At 46.8% G+C, this 20,572-nt stretch overlaps 1 protein-coding gene across 3 annotated transcripts in view; it reads right to left on the bottom strand.

Moving 5' to 3' along the window:
- Positions 1 to 8,531: 8,531 nt before the first annotated feature.
- Positions 8,532 to 20,572, bottom strand: part of LOC127585524 (somatostatin receptor type 5-like) — a 46,333-nt gene continuing 34,292 nt past the window's right edge. Inside the window, exons 1-3 of one of the 3 annotated variants that reach the window (XM_052043057.1) lie at positions 16,256 to 16,367; positions 11,352 to 11,414; positions 8,532 to 10,760 (exon numbers count right to left, since the gene is read on the bottom strand). In XM_052043057.1, coding sequence (XP_051899017.1) covers positions 9,539 to 10,723 — 1,185 coding nt within the window. In that variant the 5' untranslated portion in view covers positions 10,724 to 10,760; positions 11,352 to 11,414; positions 16,256 to 16,367 and the 3' untranslated portion in view covers positions 8,532 to 9,538. Of the gene's footprint in view, positions 10,761 to 11,351; positions 11,415 to 14,907; positions 15,032 to 16,255; positions 16,368 to 20,572 lie in introns of those variants that run through there. The other 2 variants (XM_052043058.1, XM_052043056.1) reach the window with 2 other exon arrangements.

The raw sequence follows: 20,572 nt of genomic DNA, 5'->3' as shown, positions 1-20,572 counted from the left end.
GAGGAACTCAGCAGGTCGAGCAGCAGCTGTGGGAGGGAAAGGAACTGTTGACGTTTTAGGTCAGGAACACAACTTGTGTCATTTCTGACTTTTCCCAGCTCTGATGAAAGGTTTCTCTTTCCACAGATGTCAAAGTCAAAGTCAAGTTTATTGTCATCTGCACAAGTCCATGTGTGCACAGGTGCAATGAAAATCTTACTTGCAGCAGCATCACAGGCACAGAGCATCAGATAAGCAGCATTCACAAGAAAAACATAAATTAAACATAAATTATACACATTTTTTACAAGAAAGAACACAATTAGAACAAAAAAAAGTAAAGTCCATTTTATAAGATAAGATATCTTTATTAGTCACATGTACATCGAAGCACACAATGAAAAGCATCCTTTTACGTAGTGTGTTCTGGGGGCAGCCCGCAAGTATCTCCACGCTTCCGGCGCCAACCGAAAAACATGCCCACAACTTCCTAACCCGTACGTCTTTGGAATGTGGGAGGAAACCGGAGCACCCAGAGGAAACCCATGCAGACACATGGGGAGAACGTACAAACTCCTTACAGACAGTGGCCGGAATTGAACATGGGTCGCTGGCGCTGTAATAGCATTACGCTAACTGCTACATGCGATCATAGTGGTCATACTGTTGCTAAGCTCTAGTGATTAGTGTTGTGCCGGTTGGTTCAAGAACCGAATGGTTGAAAAGAAGTAGTTGTTCTTGAACCTGGTGATGTGGGACTTCAGGCTTCTATACCTCCTGCCTGATGGTAGCTATGAGAAAATGGCAAGGCCTGGATGGTGGGGATCCTTGATGGTAGATGTTGCCTTCTTGAGGTGCTGCCTGACCTGCTGAGTGTTTCTGTTTTATTTCAGATTTTCAAAATCTGCAGTATTTTCTAATAAGACTGCCCAGTTTATGGCTTTGGAGACAGAGTAATACCTGCTGCCTTTAACTTAAGCCTAAACAGGCAACTTTAGTAAATGTTAAAGTTTATGAATTTATAATATTTTATAAACTTATAATATTTTTATGAATCCAAATTAAATATAAATTTAATATTTTGTAATGGTGAATTAAATCTATTTCCAGACGTCTTTTATTTGTCCTCTTTTCAGCCGTATATTCAAAATGACAAATCAGATTTAGCAGCTAATATGGAGTTTGATTTAATAAGGTTTCTCGGAAGTTCTGGAGATCCAAAAGTTGCAGATGCAGGAATTCTGAAATAAAAACAGAAACTGCTAGAAACACTCAGCGGGTCAGGCAGCATCTGTGGAGAGAGAAAGACGGTTAATATTTCAGGCGTGGAAACCTTCCTCAGAAACGTTAACTGTTTCTCTCTCCACAGATGCTGCCTGACCTGCTGTGTGGTTCCAGCAGATTCTGTTTTTTTTGTGTTGGAAATTCTACTTCAGGTTGCCAAGTATTTCTCCAGAGGTGCCACAAGACACGACAGCTGAGTGCCTGACAGTGTTGAACTCGATGTTTGGTCCTGTTATGCAATGTGCTCTTATTGTCTGGGCATTGTCACATTTAAAGTGAAAAATAACAGATGGAACATTTCTCCCCTGGATACGGGGATGTTAATTGTCTTCCTTGCTGTCCAGCCCAGGGCAGAGAGGGCTCAGCTTTCATCACTCATCGCCAATGAATCAAATGAGCACTGACAGATCTCGGCAGAAGTGACTTGAGATGTGTGTGTGTGTCTGTGTCTGTGTGTCTGTGTGTGAGAGACACATCTCAGAGGTGACGTGTGTGTCTGTCTGTGAGTGTGTGCATGAGACACGTCTCAAAGGTGACTTGTGTGTGTGTGTGTGTGTGTGTGTGTGTGTGTGTGAGAGTATGTCTCTGTCTGTCTATGGGTGTGTGTGTGAGACACATCTCCTCAGAGGTGATGTGTGTGTGTGTGTGAGAGAGAGAGAGATTGTGCTGTGTCTGAGACTGTGGTGTGTGTGTGTGAGATTGTGCTCTGTGTGTGTGTGTGTGTGTGTGTGTGTGTGAGAGTATGTCTCTGTCTGTCTATGGGTGTGTGTGTGAGACACATCTCCTCAGAGGTGATGTGTGTGTGTGTGTGTGTGTGTGTGTGTGTGTGTGTGTGTGTGTGTGTGTGTGTGAGAGATTGTGGTGTGTGTGTGTGAGATTGTGCTGTGTGTGTGTGTGTGTGTGTGTGTGTGCATGTGACACACATCTCCTCACAGGTGACCTGTAGTGTGTGTGTGTGTGTGTGTGTGTGTGTGTGTGTGTGTGTGTGTGTGTGTGTGTGTGTGTGTGTGACAGTGAGGGGCAATTTACAGCAAACAATTAACTCACCAACCCACACTGTCTTGGGATATGGAAGGAAACCAGAGCACTCGAAGGAAACTCACACGGTCCCAGGGAGAACGTGCAACCTCCACACAGACAGCATCTATGGGGAGATGAACAGAGATAATGATCCAGGCTGATGTTCCGACAGAAGGCCATCGACCGGCAACACCAACTCTGCTCCTCTCTCCACAGGCGCTGCCTGACCTGCTGAGTGTTTCCAGCATTTTCTGCTTCCATTTCAACAAATTGGTCCTTGGTCAAAAGCATGATTGGAACACTGGATCTTATGGAACATGGAGGAGGGAAGAAATGGTCCAATCTTCCTTGGCCCATGGTCGAGATGGACCAGAAGTAAAAACTAAAAAGGGATATAAATATGCATCAGGTCGGGCAGCGTCCGTGGAGAGAAATGGGATTAACATTTCCAGTCAATAACATTTCACAAAAGATCATTGACGTGATCGCCACATGATACAGAAGGAGGCCATTCAACCCATCCAGTTCATGCTTACTCCTAACAAAGCAGGCTTATTCCTTATCACTCCTTATTTCCCTGTAGCCCTGCAAATTATTCCTTTCATTCCACTTTTAATTCTCCGCTAACCTACACTAGGGGTTATTTGCAGAAACCAGCTAACTTCCCAGCACGCCTTTGGGATGTGGGAGGAAACTGGAGTGCACACCTGGTCACAGGGAGGACGTGCAAACTCCGCACAGTACCCGGGGTCAGGATCGATCCTGGATCACTGGAGCTGTGATGTAATGGCAATACCTGCTGCACCACTGCGCTGCCTCACGAGTCAAGCTGAAAAAGTGATTAGAGTCTGTAAACAGTGGAGGCGACGCACACCGGGAAATTAGATGAGTAAATAAGGGAAAATCTACAGGAAGGATGTAGCAGCAATAGAGAGGGGGCAGCCAAGATTCACCAGGATGTTGCTTGGGATGGAGGGCTGTTGTTATAAGGAGAGGTTGGATAGGCTGGGTTTATTCTCACTGGAGTGTAGGAGGCTGAGGGTTGACCTAATAGAGGTTTATAAAATTATGAGGGATATTGCCTTTTTTCCAGGGCAGGGGAGTCTAAAATGAGAGGGCACAGGTTTAAAATGAGAGGGGATAAATTGAAAGGAAATCTGAAGGGGTACGTTTTTCACACAGAGGGTGGTGGTTAGCCGGAACGAGCTGCCAGGGGAGAGGCGGTAGAGGCAGATACTACTACATTTAGAACGCTCTTGGACAGGTACTTGGAGGGGAAAGGCGTAATGTGGGCAAATGGGATGAAGTGTAGATAGATGTCACGACTAGCGTGGACAAATTAGGCCAAAAGGGCTGGTTTCTTTCCATGAATTGGATAAGCTGAGGGGGGTAGCTGAATTAGGACGTATCTCAGACTAAGTATAAAGACATTGGAAAATGGGCTGTTCCTAAGTGAATGTGCAATTTTATAATTCCCAGTATTCAACACTGAAGATAACAACGGAACGAGACATTCACTAAAGCATCTAACAATTAACTCCAAAATACAATTATGTCAAACTACTGATGTTAATTCACAACACTCGCCATTCTGAGTGTCAAAGATATTAAATGGAAAGAATCATTAGCCAAGGCTGCTGACGGCACTCATTTGCATCTTACATTTCGAAATCTAATGCTAATTGAAATGACTCTGAAGGGTGATGGAGAGAACCATTGTCACTAGGCAACAAAAGTGGAATAAGTCAGTGCAGTGACGAGAAACGGCAGGTGAGGATTGAGGTGGGAAAAATGAAGAGGGAGAAGAAAACTCCGAGGAGCATATAGAGCAGGAGTAGGCCATTCGACCCCTCGAGTTTGTTCTGTCACTACTCAAGATCATGGCTGATCTTCCGCCTCAGCACCATTTTACAACACTATCTCCATATCCCTTGATTCCCAGAACATCCAAAAACCTATCGATCTCTTGTCTTGTGACTGAAGTCAATCTCAAGTCAGTGACTGAATCTCCACAGCTCTCCAGGGTAGAGAATTCCAAAGTTTCACACCTTCTGAGTGAAGAAATTTTTCATCACCCGGTCTTTTACGACCTACACCTTATCCTCAAACTGTGCATCCCTTGGTCCTAGACATCTCTATCAGAGGAAACATCCTCCCTCCATCCAGCCTGTAAAGTCTTTTTAAGAACTGTGTAAGTTCCTAAACCCCAGCTACTGCAGGCCCAAACTACTCAATACTATTGAACGGTCCCTTTATACAATGAGATGGACTCTGACCTCACAATCTACCTTGTTGTGACTTTGCACCTTATTGTCTACCTGCAATGCACTTTCTCTGTAGCTGTGACACTTTACTCTGTACTGTTATTGTTTTTAACTCTACTACCTCAATGCGCTCTGTGCTGTCTCAATGTAACAGCACCGTGTAATGAATTGACCTGTACGATCGGTATGCAAGACAAGTTTTTCACTGTACCTCGGTACAAGTGACAATAATAAACCAATACCAATACCAAAACCCACCATTCCTGGAACGGATCTGGTGAATGTTCACTACGCTCCCTCTTCACTGTATATTCTTTCTCATCTAAGGGAATTAAAACTGTCCACAACAGTCCAGTGTGGTCTCACCACATCCTTACACAATTACAGTAAGATTCCCTACTCCTGTAATCAAACCCTCTTATTATAAAGGCTAGCGTACCATCATCCCTGGTCATTGCTTACTGCTCCTGCCTGTTAGCTTTCAATAATTTGCTTGCAAACACAGCCAGATTCCTTTGAATATCAACACTACCCAATCTCTCACCATTTAACAAATGCTCTACTTTTCTATTTTGTTTGCTGAAGTGAATAACTTCACATTTTTCCATTTAATGTTCCATCTGCCAACTTCTCACCTACTTGCTGAACTTGTCTATATCCCCCAAAGCCTCTTTACCAGCTCCTCCATACTTACAATCCTGCCTAATTCTGTGTCATTGAAAGCTTAGAAATTTGACTTTTAGTCCCTTCTCGAAGTTATTCAGGAATTCTGGAATTACATGGATAGCTGGCATTAATCCAAATGAGAACCAGTCTTCAAACAAAACCTGTTTGAGTGTAAACCTACAAGCAGTAATCAGTTTTGAAATTTGTTATGGAAACAAACAGTCCTGTCTACAGAACGCAGACTATTCAAGAGATGTGGTTTGCAAACTGACACGACCATATAAGACCAGGCTAACAACTCTCGCCTGTCCTAGTCCAACCACATAGATGCCATGGCCAAGAAAGTGCACCAGTGCCTCTACTTCCTCAGGAGGCTAAAGGAATTTGTAGGTATGTCCCCCTTGACACTCACCAATTTTTTTATAGATGCACCATAGAAATCATCCTATCCAAATGCATCACGGCTTGGTACGGTAACTGCTCTGTCCAAGACTGCAACAAACTGCAGAGAGTTGTGGACACAGCTCAGCACATCGTGGAAACCAGCCTCCCCTCCGTAGACTCTGTCTGCACTTCCTGCTGCCTCGGTAAAGCAGCCAACATAATCAAAGACCCCACCCACCTTGGACATTCTCTCTTCTCCTCCCTCCCATCAGATAGAAGATTCAAAAGGCTGAAAGCACGTACCACCAGGCTCAAGGACAGATTTCATCCCGTTGTTATAAAACTATTGAACAGTACCCCAGTACGGTTAAAAAAAACTCTTAACCTCACAATCTATCTCATCATGGCCTTGCACCTTATTGTCTGCCTGCACTGCACTTTCTCTGTAACTGTATCACTTTATTCTGCATTCTGTTATTGTTTTCCCCTGTACTACCTCAATGGACTGTTGCAATGAAATGATCTGTACGGATGGCATGGCACAATGGAGGCATACAATCTGTATGGAGGCACAACGTTTTTCACTGTACCTTGGTACATGTGACAATAGTAAACCAATTTACCAATTTCTCAGATGCATCAGCCAAAGGTAAGATTTATTGCAAGCCTTCATCAAACCAAGTGTCATTCACCAGCTAAGTTATTTTGCACCATTGTGACTGAGATCATGGAAGCTTCCAGATGAGATTTGTTTTGTTACTTAGCACACCAAACATTGCTCTGCTCGGATTTAGGATTTTTGTGTTCTCAAAGAGCCACAACGCTAATTTTGTGTGCCTGGGTTCTCTGTCCTTGGAAGCGTTTAGACCATCCATGTGAATTACTTTGTGCTCATGAACGTGTTTGAACATTCGGAGAAGTCTTGTCAATCAGTGTGCTCCCACTGTAACTATGTAATTCAATAGGATCATTTGTCAGACACAAAATATTGAAGTAAATGATGTCTCTGTAGCTATGAAACTGTATTGAATCACCTGCTGTTATCTTGGTTCTTATAAAAACCTGATGTACTTCGAGTTCAGAGAAATTCTGAGAGGGTCTCCAATAGAATGGTTTCTTATCGTAATGAATAAAGACCTTTATATGTGCCAGCTTCACTGTCTCCTGTGGCTAAGTCACAGTCACAGCACTTTCAAACAAATAGTTGATATAAGTTGTGAATAGTTGGGATCAAAGACCACTCTCTGCAGCACCCCACCAGTCACAGCCTGACAGCCTAGAAGGATGCATTTATTCACACTGCTTGCTTTCTGCCCAATAACCAGTTCTCAAACCAGGTTGGTATATTATACCCAATTCCACTTGCTCTAACCTTGTTGACTAACCTCCCGTGTAGGACTTTGTCAAAAAACCTTCTGAAAATCCAAATAAGTCTCTGGTTCGCATTTATTTCCACCATTGGTCACATCCTCAAAGTACTTGAGTAGATTAATCAAACGTGGTTTTTTTTTCATATATCCACGCTGACTCTGGGCAGTAGTGACTCCATTATGTGGTCTCAAGGCTCCAAAGAACTGGAGGTGAAAGGACTACCCACCTTCCTTGTGTTACATATGCCTTATCCAATGTTACAGCTAAACAACTGACCTCTGCCAAGGAGGATAAGGGCAGCAGGTTCATGGGAACATTGTCCACTGCAGGTTCCCCGCCAAGTCACACTTGGAAATATATCACCGTTCCTTCATCATCAGTGGATCTAAGTCCTGGAACTACCTCCCCGACAGCATTGTGGGAGCTCCTTCGCCAGAAGGGGAGTACCAGTTCACCACAAGGGCGATTAGGGACGGGGATTAAATGCTGTTCTTGACGATGATGAATAAATGTTGAGCAAAAGAACCAAACTGCTGGAGGAACTCAGCGGGTCGGGCAGCATCTGCGGAGGGAAATGGACAGTCGACGTTTCAGGTCGAGATCCTTCACCTGGACTGACAGAGGGGAGGGGAGCTGGCCAGTATAGAGGGGGGAGGGGTGGGGAAAGAGGTGGCAAGTGTTGGGTGAGGAGAGGCTGATGGGCAGATGGAGTCAGGTGGGGAAGGGAAGGGTGGAGATAGCGAGAGAGGCCGGGAGGTGAGAGGTGGAGGCCACTCGGGGCTGCAGATGGTGGGATCTGATAGGAGAGGAAGGTGGAGCATGGAACCAAATAAGGGAGGTGGGGAGGGGCAGATGGGGACAGTGGGGGGAGGAGACCAGTGGGAGGAGTGTGTGGGTGATGGCCGGATGGAGTGGGTTCAGGAGGAACTGGGGTAGATCGGAAGGCGAGAAGAGAGGACGGAGACTGATATTGGTTCACCGAACGGGAAAGCTATCCTCAGTTGGCAGGCACGGCAGTGTAGCGGTCAGCGTAACGCTATTACCGCGCCAGCGACCCGGGCTCAATTTCAGTCGCTGTCTGTAAGGAGTTTGTACGTTCTCCCCGTGTCCGCGTGGGTTTCCTACGGGTGCTCCGGTTTCCTCCCACATTCCAAACACGTACGGGTTAGGAAGTTGTGGACATGCTATGTTGGCGCTGGAAGCGTGGCGACACTTGCGGGCTGCCCCCAGAACACTCTATGCAAAAGGTGCATTTCACTGTGTGTTTCGATGTACATGTGACTAATTAAGATATCTTGTCTTATCTTCTCTTCTACAGTAGGGTAGTGAGGAACCCTTGGATACATGAAGTGTTGTTGGAATTTTCAAGCTGGTGTTGATGAAAGACACTGACACTCTGTGCATCAATTGAAAAGTTTAATCAACGGGGAAAAAATGAAGTCAATAACAGTGATAAAACAAATCAGCATGCATCAGATACAGGATCTGAGCATCAGAGGTACAGGCACCAGACAGTACAAGCAGCAGTACAAGAACAGGCACCTGGTAATACAGGCACCAGGCTGAACAGGTACTGGTGTGGTCAGGTACTGGATAGTACAGGTACAGGCAAGACAGTACAGGTATAGACACCAGGCTGTGTGGGTACCACCCTGTACAGGTAACAGGCAACACGGTGAAGGTACCCAACAACAGACGTTCAGGCACTACACCATAAGGGTATCAGGCAGTACAGTGTAACCACCAGGCAGTGGAGGTACAGGCATATGGCAAGTTCAGGAACAGGCACCTAGTAGCACAGTACAGGCACCCAGGAGGACACATACAGGCAACTGACAGCACAGTACAATGACCAGGCAGCACAGGCACAGGCACCAAGCAATACAATACAGGCACCTATCAGTACAGGTACATATATCTGGACGTACAATGGAATGCAGTACAATTACAGGAACTATATGTGATGCAGTGCACATACGCCATCCCAGTGTCTGGTCCTGACTGCAACACAACACACCCACAGCCCAGATGTCAGGTCCTATTCTACTGTTAGTGGTAGGCCCCAAAGCCCTTGGCATGACCTTTTACACACTGAGGATTCCATCCACCCCTTCCGTATCTCTACTTGTGTCCAGGGTCTTGAAGGTTAATGTCATGGTAGCACACTGCACGTTCCCATTTTCTCTCAGACCCTTGCAAAGATAACTCACAGTTTTCTCCTGAAGAACCATCCTCCACCTACACCTCGACCGGTCAGGTGTGTATCGCTGGAACTGGAGCTCGTGCCAGTGCCTGGGTGTAAGTTAGGGGTTGGGAGAGCAACTGTTCATACCACTGGACCCCTCAATCCACTTCCCCCCCTGACACGGCACAATACTCTTAGAACCTACTCCCACCGGTAGCCGAAGGGTTCCGACCGATCCCACCTCCTGCCTGGCAAAAGTTCAACTAATACGGCCCGGAACCTCTCGTGCTCTGGGTGGTTCAATTCTGAGGCGGAAAGGTTTGATAAACATGGATCTGTTCACCACAGGGGGAAAGAAACGGGTAGTCTCCTTGTTCCCAATGGGTTACAAGTCACTGATCTCCAGTGCCCCAGCTTTGACGGTGCTGGGTAGAACTTCCCCTGGCATCCTCTGCTCTGAGCTCCTGCCCAGCAAGCTCTCTTGGACTTGAGCCCTCTGCGCGATGTTGTTAACATGACACATCTCCACGTAGCTGCTGCCCGTGGCCTTGCTGCCCAGGTTCTTGTCGTCCACCCTCCTGGTAGTGCGGCAGAGGATCTTGCGGAAGCCTTGCTTGAAGTTGTCCGAGAGGAAGCTGTATATGAAGGGGTTGGCGCAGCTGTTGGTGTATGACAACAACACCACGAAGAAGTAGAGGCCAACCAAGGAGGGCTCCGAGGGCATGGTGGACACCAGGTTGACGATGTTCATGACGTAGAAGGGCAGCCAGCAGAAGACGAACACAGCCACCACGATGACCACCATCCAGGTCACCCTCCGCTCCGACTTCTTCCGCTTGGTGGAGGTGGCCCTCACCTTCCTGCCCGAGGACTTCAGCTTGATCACAATGAGGAGGTAGCAGAGACAGATCACCAGCAGAGGCCCAAAGAAGCCCAGGGTGGCCGTATAAATGATGAAGGCCGTTGACCAAACCATGATGGGTTCCGGCCAGTTAATGTTACAGGTGTGCATGCCGATCTTCACACTGGAGAAGATAATGACTGGAAGGACCACCACAAAGGAAACGGCCCAGACCATGACGTTGATGACCTTGGCCACCTGAGGCTTGCGCCATTTGATGGACTTCACCGGATGGACCACGGCAAGGTACCTGTCGATGCTCATCACGGTCAGGCAGAAGATGCTGGTGAATTGGTTGATGCCGTCCACCGTCATCACCAGCCGACACATCAGCGAACCAAAGGGCCAGTAAGACAAAGCGTTCTGAATGGCAAGGAAGGGGAGGCCAAGCATGAAAAGCTCGTCGGCGATGGCAAGGTTCAAGATGTAGATGTTGGTGACGGACTCCATTTTGGCGTAGTGCAGGATGACGTGAATGACAAGGGTGTTGCCACCGAGACCGATGACGCACACAGTGAAATAGATAACGGGAATAAGGATGGCACTTCCGCTGGCTGTGGCTGTGGGCTCCATGGTGCTGTTACCGGATACGTTTTCAATCATCAGTGTGGGAACGCTGAATCCTCTGGAGGGTGAGGCTGTTGCCAGATGTGGTAAAGATCTCTCCATCTCCTACCGAGGTGGTAAATGCAGATGTTGAGGATTCCTGAAAGAGAAGCAAGATTCTTCTGTTATTTGGGTTAACATCTACTCTGATCTATGATTACCCATTCAAGTGTGCCTCTATCCACAGTAAGATTTTTCAAGTTGATTTACATACATGAACAATGTTTATTCCAGTTGACCACGTTAATCATGCAAACCGACCTCAGTAGTGTAGAGGTTAGTGTAACGCTTTACAGCGCCAGTGACCCAGGTTCAATCCCGGCCGCTGTCTGTAAGGAGTTTGTACGTTCTCCCCGTGTCTGCGTGGGTTTCCTCCGGGTGCTCCGGTTTCCTCCCGCATTCCAAAAAAGATGTACAGGTTAGGAAGTTGTGGGCATGCTATGTTGGCGCCAGAAGCGTGGCGACACTTGCGGGCTGCCCCCAGAACACTCTGCGCAAAAGATGCATTTCACTGTGTGTTTCGATGTACATGTGACTAATAAAGAAATCTTATCTTATCCATTGACTCCGTCTACACTTCCCACTGCCTTGGGAACACAGCCAACATAATCAAGGACCCCTCCCCCCCCCGTCATTCTCTCTTCTTCCCCCTCCTGTCGGGCAGAAGATGCAAAAGCTTGAGAACACGTACCACCAAGCTCAAGGGCAGCTTCTTTCTTTTCTTCTTTTCCAATCTTTTTTATTGAATTTCAACCTAATTCAAATTAATATACATAACATTAATAACGGTGCGAAGAGATCGGCATAACAGTAATGACAGTTAATATTTATACCCACAAGGAGTAAAATATATAATCTGACCTCCCGCTCTCTTGCTAAGTGAACATGGTACGAAAAAAAAGAAATTGAAAAGAACAGCAAGCTCAAGGGCAGTTTCTATCCCACTGTTATCAGACTCTTGAACGGACCTCTCATCCACTAAAAGGTGAACTCTTGATCTCCCAATCTGCTTCATCGTGGCCCTTGCACTTTATCTGTCTGCCTGCACTGCACTTTCTCTGTAACTGTAACACGATATTCTGCATTCTGTTTTCCTTTTTACTACCTTGATGTACTTATGTATGGAATGACCTGTCTGGATGGCACACAAACAAAGCTTTTCACTGTATCTTGGTACATGCCACAATAATGAACAAATTACCAATTCCAATTACCCATATTTTTGGACAAGAATCATGAGAGGTGTAGATAGGGTGAATGCACTCTGAATTTTTTCCCAAGGTTGGAGAATCAAGAACTAGAGGGCATAGGTTTAAGGAGAGAAGGGAAAGATTTAACAGGAACTTGAGGGGCAACTTGTTTGTATGCATGGGGAATGAGCTGCCAGAGAATGTGGTTGAGGCAGGTACAATAACAATTTTTAAAAGACAGTTGGACAGGTACATGGATAGGAAAGGTTTAGAGGGATATGGGCCAAACGCAGGCAAATGGGACTAGCTTGGATGGGCATCTTGGTTGGCATGGACCAGTTGGGCTGAAGGGCCTGTTTCCATGCTGTATGACTCGATAATCATGTGTATCCATGTCAACCCATAAATGTTCATACTTACTTGTTACCTTTGCTAATCTCTGACTCAAAAGGGCTTGATGCAGTTTTGTTCACCCAACAGAACATGGAGCAATTCACTGAGACACCCGCCTGGATGGGCAAGTCTCAAGGAAGGCCATGAACCCACAACCTTCTGAAGGCACAACATATGCTCCTGTTGAGCTTGGCTGGCACCTAATCAGGTCCCATTTTAATTGTTGCTGGCTCTAATCTCTGGAGCTTCCATTTTATCCTAACTAGGCTCATATCTTCTCAGTTCTATGTCAAGAGCAACGGGTGCTAGGGAACCTCTGAGTCACACCTCATCTGAACTTGGAAGTGTATCACCATTCCTTCAATATCAATGGGTCTAAATCCTGGAGCTTCCCTGCTCAACAGCACTGTGGGAGCACCTTCACTAGAGGCAGCTCACCACCATCTTCACATGGGTAGGTAGGGAAGGTGCAACAATGGTGGCCATGCGGGAGATGCTCACACCTGGGCGTGTATTTAAAAATATTCTCCGTAGGACAGCTGGACCATATTTGAGAACGTCATGGCTGTTGGCTTGGGTTACGGCATCTGAAAGCTGAGGATTCCAACACACCACCAGATCTTGGACTCACCCAGTCCAGAAGTGAGGGAGTGCCACAATGCCTGGGTGAGGTGTTCATCTGAGGTCCCACCTGGGAACTCATTTGGAACCTATCCTGCTTCTCACAATGTTGCCTTGATGTACAGGACAACACTCGCCTCTGAACCACAGCAAAAGCAACAACAACTTAAAATTATACAACATCTTAGTCAAAGTTGAGTTTATTGTAAAGCGATCATAGTGTTGCTAAAATGTAGTGATTAGGATTGTGTTGGTTGGTCCAAGAACCAAATGGTTGAAGGGAAGTAGCTGTTCTTGAACCTGGTGGTGTGGGACTTCAGGCTTCTGTACCTCCTGCCCAATGGGAGCTGCGAGAAGATAGCATGGCCTGGATGGTGGGGATCTTTGATGATGGACGTTGCCTTCTCGAGACAGTGCCTCCTGTAGATGCTGCCGATGGTGGGGAGGGATATGCCCGTGATGTATTGGGCTGAGTCCACTACCCTCTGCAGTTTCTTAGTTCCTGCGCATTCGAATTGCCGTACCAGATCACAATGCAACCAGCCAGGGCACTTCCAACAGTACATATGTAGAGGTTTGTTGGAGAGTTTGGTGACAAGCCGAACCTCCTCAATCTCCAAAGCTTCAAACTTTCGACAAGTGTCATAAAGGAGATGTGGGGAGGATATCGCAGGGGTCAAGGCCCAGGCAACAGATTGGATGCACCTCAGATGTTTATGAAGTGACTTGGGACACAAGACTATAGCAGTTAAACTGATGGACTATCAGTCATAGATCTGAGATACCAGGCTCAATAGTGGAAACTCAAGAAATTTAACTAAAAATAACTGGATTAAAATGTTGGTCTCAGCAAAGGTATATCTAGACTGACATACAAACACATCTGGTTCACCAACGTGTACAGGGAGAGAAATCTGGTTTCCTTCCCTGGACTGTTCTATATGTGAGATGGAGACACAAGAGGTTGCAGATGCTGGAATCTGGAGCTAAAAGCAAACTGCTGGAGGAACTCAGCGGGTCAGGCAGCATCCGTGGAGGGAAATGGACAGTCAACACTTCAGTTCGAGATCCTCCATCTGGACTCAGAGTGGAGGGGAGATAGCCAGTGGAAGGAAGTGAGGGGAGGGGGTGGAGCACGAGCTGGCAGGTGACAGGTGGATCCAGGTGAGGAGGGGGTGATAGGCAGATGGAGGAGGGGGGAGTGGGAATAGCGACTGGGAGGTGAGAGGTGGAGGCAACAAGGGGCTGCAGATGGTGGAAACTGAGAGGAGAGGAAGGTGGAGCCTGGAACCAAATAAGGGAGGTGGGAGGGCAGATGGGAACGGGTGGGGGGGGGGGGGGGGGGTGGTGGGGGGCAGATGGAGTGGATGGAAGAGGGGAATGAAAGTGCCAGGGGAGGAGGAGGAATGGGAGGGAAGGGATGAATGATCCAGGGAGTCACGGAGATGGAACCAGTTACACCAGTGTGATTGACTCTTAACTGGCCTCAGTTTACCCACATCCTCTGAATTAATTTAAAGAAGGTTGCACATGGAAATCTCTCTTAGAAACATCGAAACATAGAAAACCTACAGCACATACAAGCCCTTCGGCCCACAAAGTTGTGCCGAACATGTCCCTTCCTTAGAAATTACTAGATTTACCCATAGCCAATTTTTCTAAGCTCCATGTACCTATCCAAAGGTCTCTTAAAAGACGCTATCGTATCTGCCTCCACCACCCGGCAGCCCATTCCACGCACTCACCACTCTCTGAGTAAAAAACTTACCCCTGACATCTCCTCTGTACCTACTCCCCAGCACCTTAAACCTATGTCCTCTTGTGGCAACCATTTCAGCCCTGGCAAAAAGCTCTGACTATCCACACAATCAATGCCTCTCATCATCTTATACACCTCTATCAGGTCACCTCTCATCCTCCATCGTTCCAAGGAGAAAAGGCTGAGTTCACTCAAGCTGTTTTTTGTCTCTTGGGTGATCACACTCTGCAAGTGTTCAGACTGATTTTTGGCACATAGTTTCTCTATAACCGTGTTCCACTCACTGCATTTTGTCTGGAGAACCGGCATGCTTTTACCGGGGGAAGTTGCTGTAGTTCCTGTTTCGTCCCCTTGTTAAATGGGCTGTTTACCAAGTCAACTGATTGCTGGCTGTTTATTGTGAGTCCGACACCCCGCTACAACTCCAGGCATATTCGTTGACACGACAGAAGGAAATCAAAAAACTGCAGATGCTGAAAGTCTGAAACAAAAGCAGAAAATGCTGGAAACACTCAGCGGGTCAGGCAGCATCTGTGGAGAGAGAAGCAGTTCACATTTCAGATCCAAGACCCTTCATCACACCGAAATATCAGTTGTTTCTCTTTCCACAGATACTGCCTGACCTGCTGAGTGTTTCCAGCATTTTCTGCTTCTACTTGCTGACAGAATGTTGACTATATTAGTCCCAGTGTGGTTCCTAATGTTCCCTCTGCAAAAACAATCGGGATACTAATGCAATTCATTGTGTGAAATGCTTTGTAGCAATTCAGCAGAATAAATCACCTTATGAAACAAGTACCATTACTTATTATAACTTTAGTTAAGATTGACCTTATAGAGGTGTATAAAATCATGAGGGGCATAGACAGGGTGAATGCACTCAGTCTTTTTCCCAGGGAGAGGGAATCAAAAACTAGAAGGCATACTGTAGGTTCAAGGTGAGAGGAGAGAGATTTAAAACAGACCCGACAAGCAACTTCTTCACGCAGAGGGTGGTGCGTATATGGAACGAGCTGCCAGAGGAAGTGGTTGAGGCAGGTACATTAACAACATTTAAAAGACACTCGGACAGGGACATGGATGGGAAAGGTTTAGTGGGATATGGGCCAAGTGCAGGCAAATGGGACTAGCTTAGATGGGCATCTTGGTCAGCATGGATGAGTTGGGCCGAAGGGCCTGTTTCCGTGCTGTATTAATCTATGACTCTATTCAACCTTAAAATGGATATAGACAAGAACATAGAAAACAGAAAAATATCATGATACTAGGTCCCTACTTTTCTATAACAGGTGCCAATTCAGAGTTACTCCTTGGGATGTGTTGGGATAGAATTGCCTTTACCATTAGACATTACCAATCGGGCCACAGCAGCCAATTTGATCTGATACCATCACACAAAATGCATTGGAAAAACATCCCACAAAAAGTCTCAGCAAAGCCTCCAGGTGAAACGAGGGAAGACAGTCCTTCAAATATTAGCATGCAAGTCTTGACCAGGTAGACAATGTGCTGAAAAGCAGTGGATTAAAGCTTTTTGAGAATTCTGCTCAGGGGATTTTTTTTTGACAGGTTTAGCCTGTTCTGTCAAAGGCAATCAAAAAACAGGCATTTGAAAAATGCAGGTCAGCCTACCTTATTTCACACGACCACCGAGAATCCTGCTGTTCTTCGTGTTTCTTTATCTCTCTGTTCACTTCTGAAGAGCCTTTGTGCTAAATTTAGCAGCGCTGTCACACTAAGCTCACAGCTTTTGGTGATTCAGACCCAGGGGGTCAGTCCATGGATCATCAGATGCCATTAAACACAAATATGTTCCCCTCCTATCAATGGAAGTAGATGTCACGGTGGAATTTAACTCTTATGGAGACACAAGAAATTCTGCAGATGCTGGAATCTGGAGCAACTGGCTTCATGGTCTGCACAGACATGGTGGGCTGAAGGGTCTCTTCAGTGCTGTACTGTTCTATGTTCTGATGCAGACAAACAGAAAGAGCGAGTTACCTAAAGTTGGAGAGTTCGATATTGAGTCCAGAAGGTTGAACCGTGCCCAGTCAGAAGATGAGGTGCTGTTCCTCAACCTTGTGTTGGGCCTTGCTGTAACAGTACAGGACCACTGATGCTGATCACCAGATGTTGGTATGAGCACCTGAAATATTGGCAGCAGTTTTGATGCGTGTCCATGGCCTCCTCTACTGCCACGTCGAGGCCAGACACAGGTTGGAGGAACAACACCTCATATTCCACCTTGGGAGTCTCCAACCTGACGGCCTCAACATCGATTTCTCTAACTTCTGGTAACCCCACCCTTTCTTTTTCTCCCCCACCCACTCCTTTGTCTTCCCTTACTCCTGTGGCTCCCCCTTCCCCTGCCTTGATGATCCGCCCATCTCCTCTCCTCCCCTCCCTCATCCTTTATTCCATGGTCCACTGCCCCCTCCTACCAGATTCCTCCCCCTTCAGCCTTTTGACTATTCTACCGATCACCTCTCAGCTTATTCCATCTTCTCCTCCTCCCCCACCCACCTAGCTTCCCCTTCTCACCTGGACTCACCTATCACCTGAACTCACCTGTCCCCTGCCTGCGTGTACTCCTTCCCCTCCCGCCACCTTCTTATTCTGGCTTCTGCCCTCTTCTTTTCCAGTCCTGATGAAGCGTCTCGGCCCGAAACGTCAACTGTTTATTTCCCTCCATGGATGCTGCCTGACCTGCTGAGTTCCTCCAGCACCGTTCGGGAATTTAACTCTGGCTGCACTTGTACCCTCAGGTGTAACTGTATTAAGTGTCAAGTCCTGATGGATCATTACATGCACCAAAACTGGTGCCGATATCTCAGGTGCTCATACCAACATCTGGTGATCAGCATCAGTGCTCCTGTACTGTTACAGCAAGGCCCAACGCAAGGTTGAGGAACAGCACCTCCTCTTCTGACTAGGCATGGTGCAGCCTTCCGGACTCAATATCAAACTCTCCAACTTTAGGTAACATGATCTTTCTGTCTATCTGCATCAGAACATAGAACAGTACAGCACTGAAGAGGCCCTTCAGCCCATCATGTCTGTGCAGACCATGAAGCCAAATTAAACTAATCCCGTCTGCCTGAACATGGTCCATATCCCTCCGTTCCCTGCCTGTTCATGTGCCTGTCTAAGTACCTCTTAAGCATTGCTGTTGTATCTGCCTCCACCACCTCCCCTGGCAGAGCATTCCAGGCACCCTCCACTCTCTGTGTAAAAAACCTGCCTTGTAAATCTTCTTTAAACTTTTCCCCTCTCATCTTAAACCAATGTCCTCTGATATCTGACATTTCCACCCTGGGAAAAGACCCTATCTTCCCCCTCTATACATCTCATAATTTTATGTTCTTCTATCAGGTCACACTTCAGCCTCCAATGTTCCAAGGAAAACAATCCAAGTTTGCCTAAACTCTCCTTATATCTCATACTCTCTAATCCAGGCAATGTCCTGGTGAACCTCTTCTGCACCCTCTCCAAAAGCCTCCACATCCTTCCTGTAATTCAGTGACCACAACTGCATACAATACTCCAAATGTGGCCTAACGGAAGTTTTATACAGCTGCAACGTGACTTGTCAACTTTTATACTCAATACCCCAATCGACAAAGGCAAGCATGCCGTACGCCTTCCTTATCACCCTATCCACCTGTGTTGCCACTTTCAGAGGGCTATAGACTTTCACCCCAAGATCCTTCTGTGCATCCTAAGGGTCCTGCCATTTAAATTGGTAAATTGGTTTATTATTGTCATATGTACCGAGGTACAGTGAAAAACTTTGCCATCCATACAGATCATTTCATCACATCAGTGCATTGAGGTAGTACAAGGGAAAACAATAACAGAATGCAGAATAAAGTGTTATAGCTGCAGAGAAAGTGCAGTACAGGCTGACAATAAGGTGCAAGGCTGTAACGAGGTAGATTGTGAGGTCAAGAGTCCTTCTTATCGTACTAGGGGACTGTATTGTACATTTTTCTCTTTGTACACTTTACGGTATACTTACATTTGACCTCCTAAAGTGCAACACTCACACATCCAGATTAGATATTAGATAGATATTTATTTATTAGTCACATGTACATCGAAACACACAGTGAAATGTGTCTTTTTGTCTTACTGGGGGCAGCCCGCAAGTGTCGCCACTCTTCCGGCGCCAACATAGCATGTCCACAACTTCCTAACCCGTACGTCTTTGAAATGTGGGAGGAAACCGGAGCACCTGGAGGAAACCCACGCAGACACATGGGGAGAACGTACAAACTCTTCACAGACCGTGGCAGGAATTGAACCTGGACCACTAGCGCTGTAATAGCATTAGGCTAACTGCTACACTGCCGTGCCGCCCAGATTAATCTCCAACTACAGTTTCTGCACACATATTTTCAACTGATCTACACCCTGCCGTATCCTTTATCTTTCTCCTAGGGATAGAATTTTTAAGGATCTGAAAATTCTTAGGAAGAGGATCTCCTCTCATCTGGAACAGCATAGACCTATCAGGGAGAGTCAGCATGGCTTTATGCAAGGTAGGTCACATCTTTTTTGAGATGGTGATGAAGACGATTGAGGGTAGGGCAGTGAACGTTGTAGGCATGGACTTTCGGAAAGCTTATGATAAGGTCCTTCATGGTAGGCTGATCCAGAAGATTTAAGGCATATGGGATCCATGGAGACGTTCTACCCCATTTCTAGGTAGAACATCTACTGGGTAGAATTTCTGGATGAGATCTAACATATTTTCTTTCTTTCCCAGTTCTGATGAAGGATCTCAGACCTGAGATATTAACTCTGTTTCTCCTTCCACACACGCCACCTGACCTGCTATCCTCCAGTATTCTCGGCTTTCTTCCAAGACCTGAGCTACTGGTGCCAACTACCAAGACCAGTCCTTGGTGTATCAATACCAACATTTAGTGTACCAATGGAGGTGCTGTAAAAAATAAACTGCTAGAAGAACCCAGAGGTCAGGCAGTGTCTGCGGAGGGAAATGGACAGTCGACGTTTCGAGTTGAGACCTTTCATCTGGATTGAAAGACTAGAGGGGAGATGGCCGGTATAAAGGGGTGATGGGGAGGCGTTGTGTGGATCCAGGTGAGGAGGGGAGAGTGGGAATAGCGACAAGAAGCCGGGAGGTGATAGGTGGAGGCGACAAAGGGCTGCAGATAGTGGGATCTGATAGGAGAGGAGTGCGGAGCCTGGAACCAGATAAGGGAGGTGGGGAGGGGCAGGTGGGATGATGCTGGAGGAACTCAGCAGGCCAGGCAGCATCCGTGGAGAAAAGCAGGCGGTCAACATTTCGGGTCAGGAGTCCTGATGCTCCGCGGATGCGGCCTGGCCTGCTGAGTTCCTCCAGCATCATCGTGTTTTTCATCTAGATTCCAGCATCTGCAGTCCTTTGTTTCTCAGGGCAAATGGGAACAGAGGAGGGAGGGGACCCAGTGGGAGGGGTGTGTGGGTGACGGGCAGACGGAGTGGGTGGAGGAGGGGAAAGGAACAGGGTGATGGGGGGCTGGGGTGAGTGTAGGATGAAATGGGTGGGTCAGGAGGACAGAGGACTCCTCCCTCTTCTCTAACCTGCTGATGAAAGGTTACTGACCAGCAGCACTAACCCTGTTTCTCACCCCACAGATGCTGCCTGACTTTCTGAGTATTTCCACCATTTCCTGCCTTCATTCATTCTTGTTAGGATGCAGAGGATGTATTTAATGAAGATATATAAGCAAACAACAGCCGGTGATGTCTCGGGGATATCCCACATAAAACAAATCCTTTAAATGGGACGCTTCCCTTTCTCTGGTACATTGCAAACCTACCACTCATCTTCAATGGGGGCGGCACAGTGGTGCGGCAGGTAGTGCCGCTGCCTCCCCGCTCCAGTTCGATCCTGACCTCCGGTGCTGTCTGTGTGGAGTTTGAGCGTTCTCCCTGTGACCG

This window comes from Pristis pectinata, chromosome 33 (assembly GCF_009764475.1).
Source record: "Pristis pectinata isolate sPriPec2 chromosome 33, sPriPec2.1.pri, whole genome shotgun sequence".
Lineage (NCBI taxonomy): Eukaryota > Metazoa > Chordata > Chondrichthyes > Rhinopristiformes > Pristidae > Pristis > Pristis pectinata.
The sequence above is the reverse complement of the archived record's forward strand: the minus strand, read 5'-3'. Positions and strand labels throughout refer to the sequence as shown.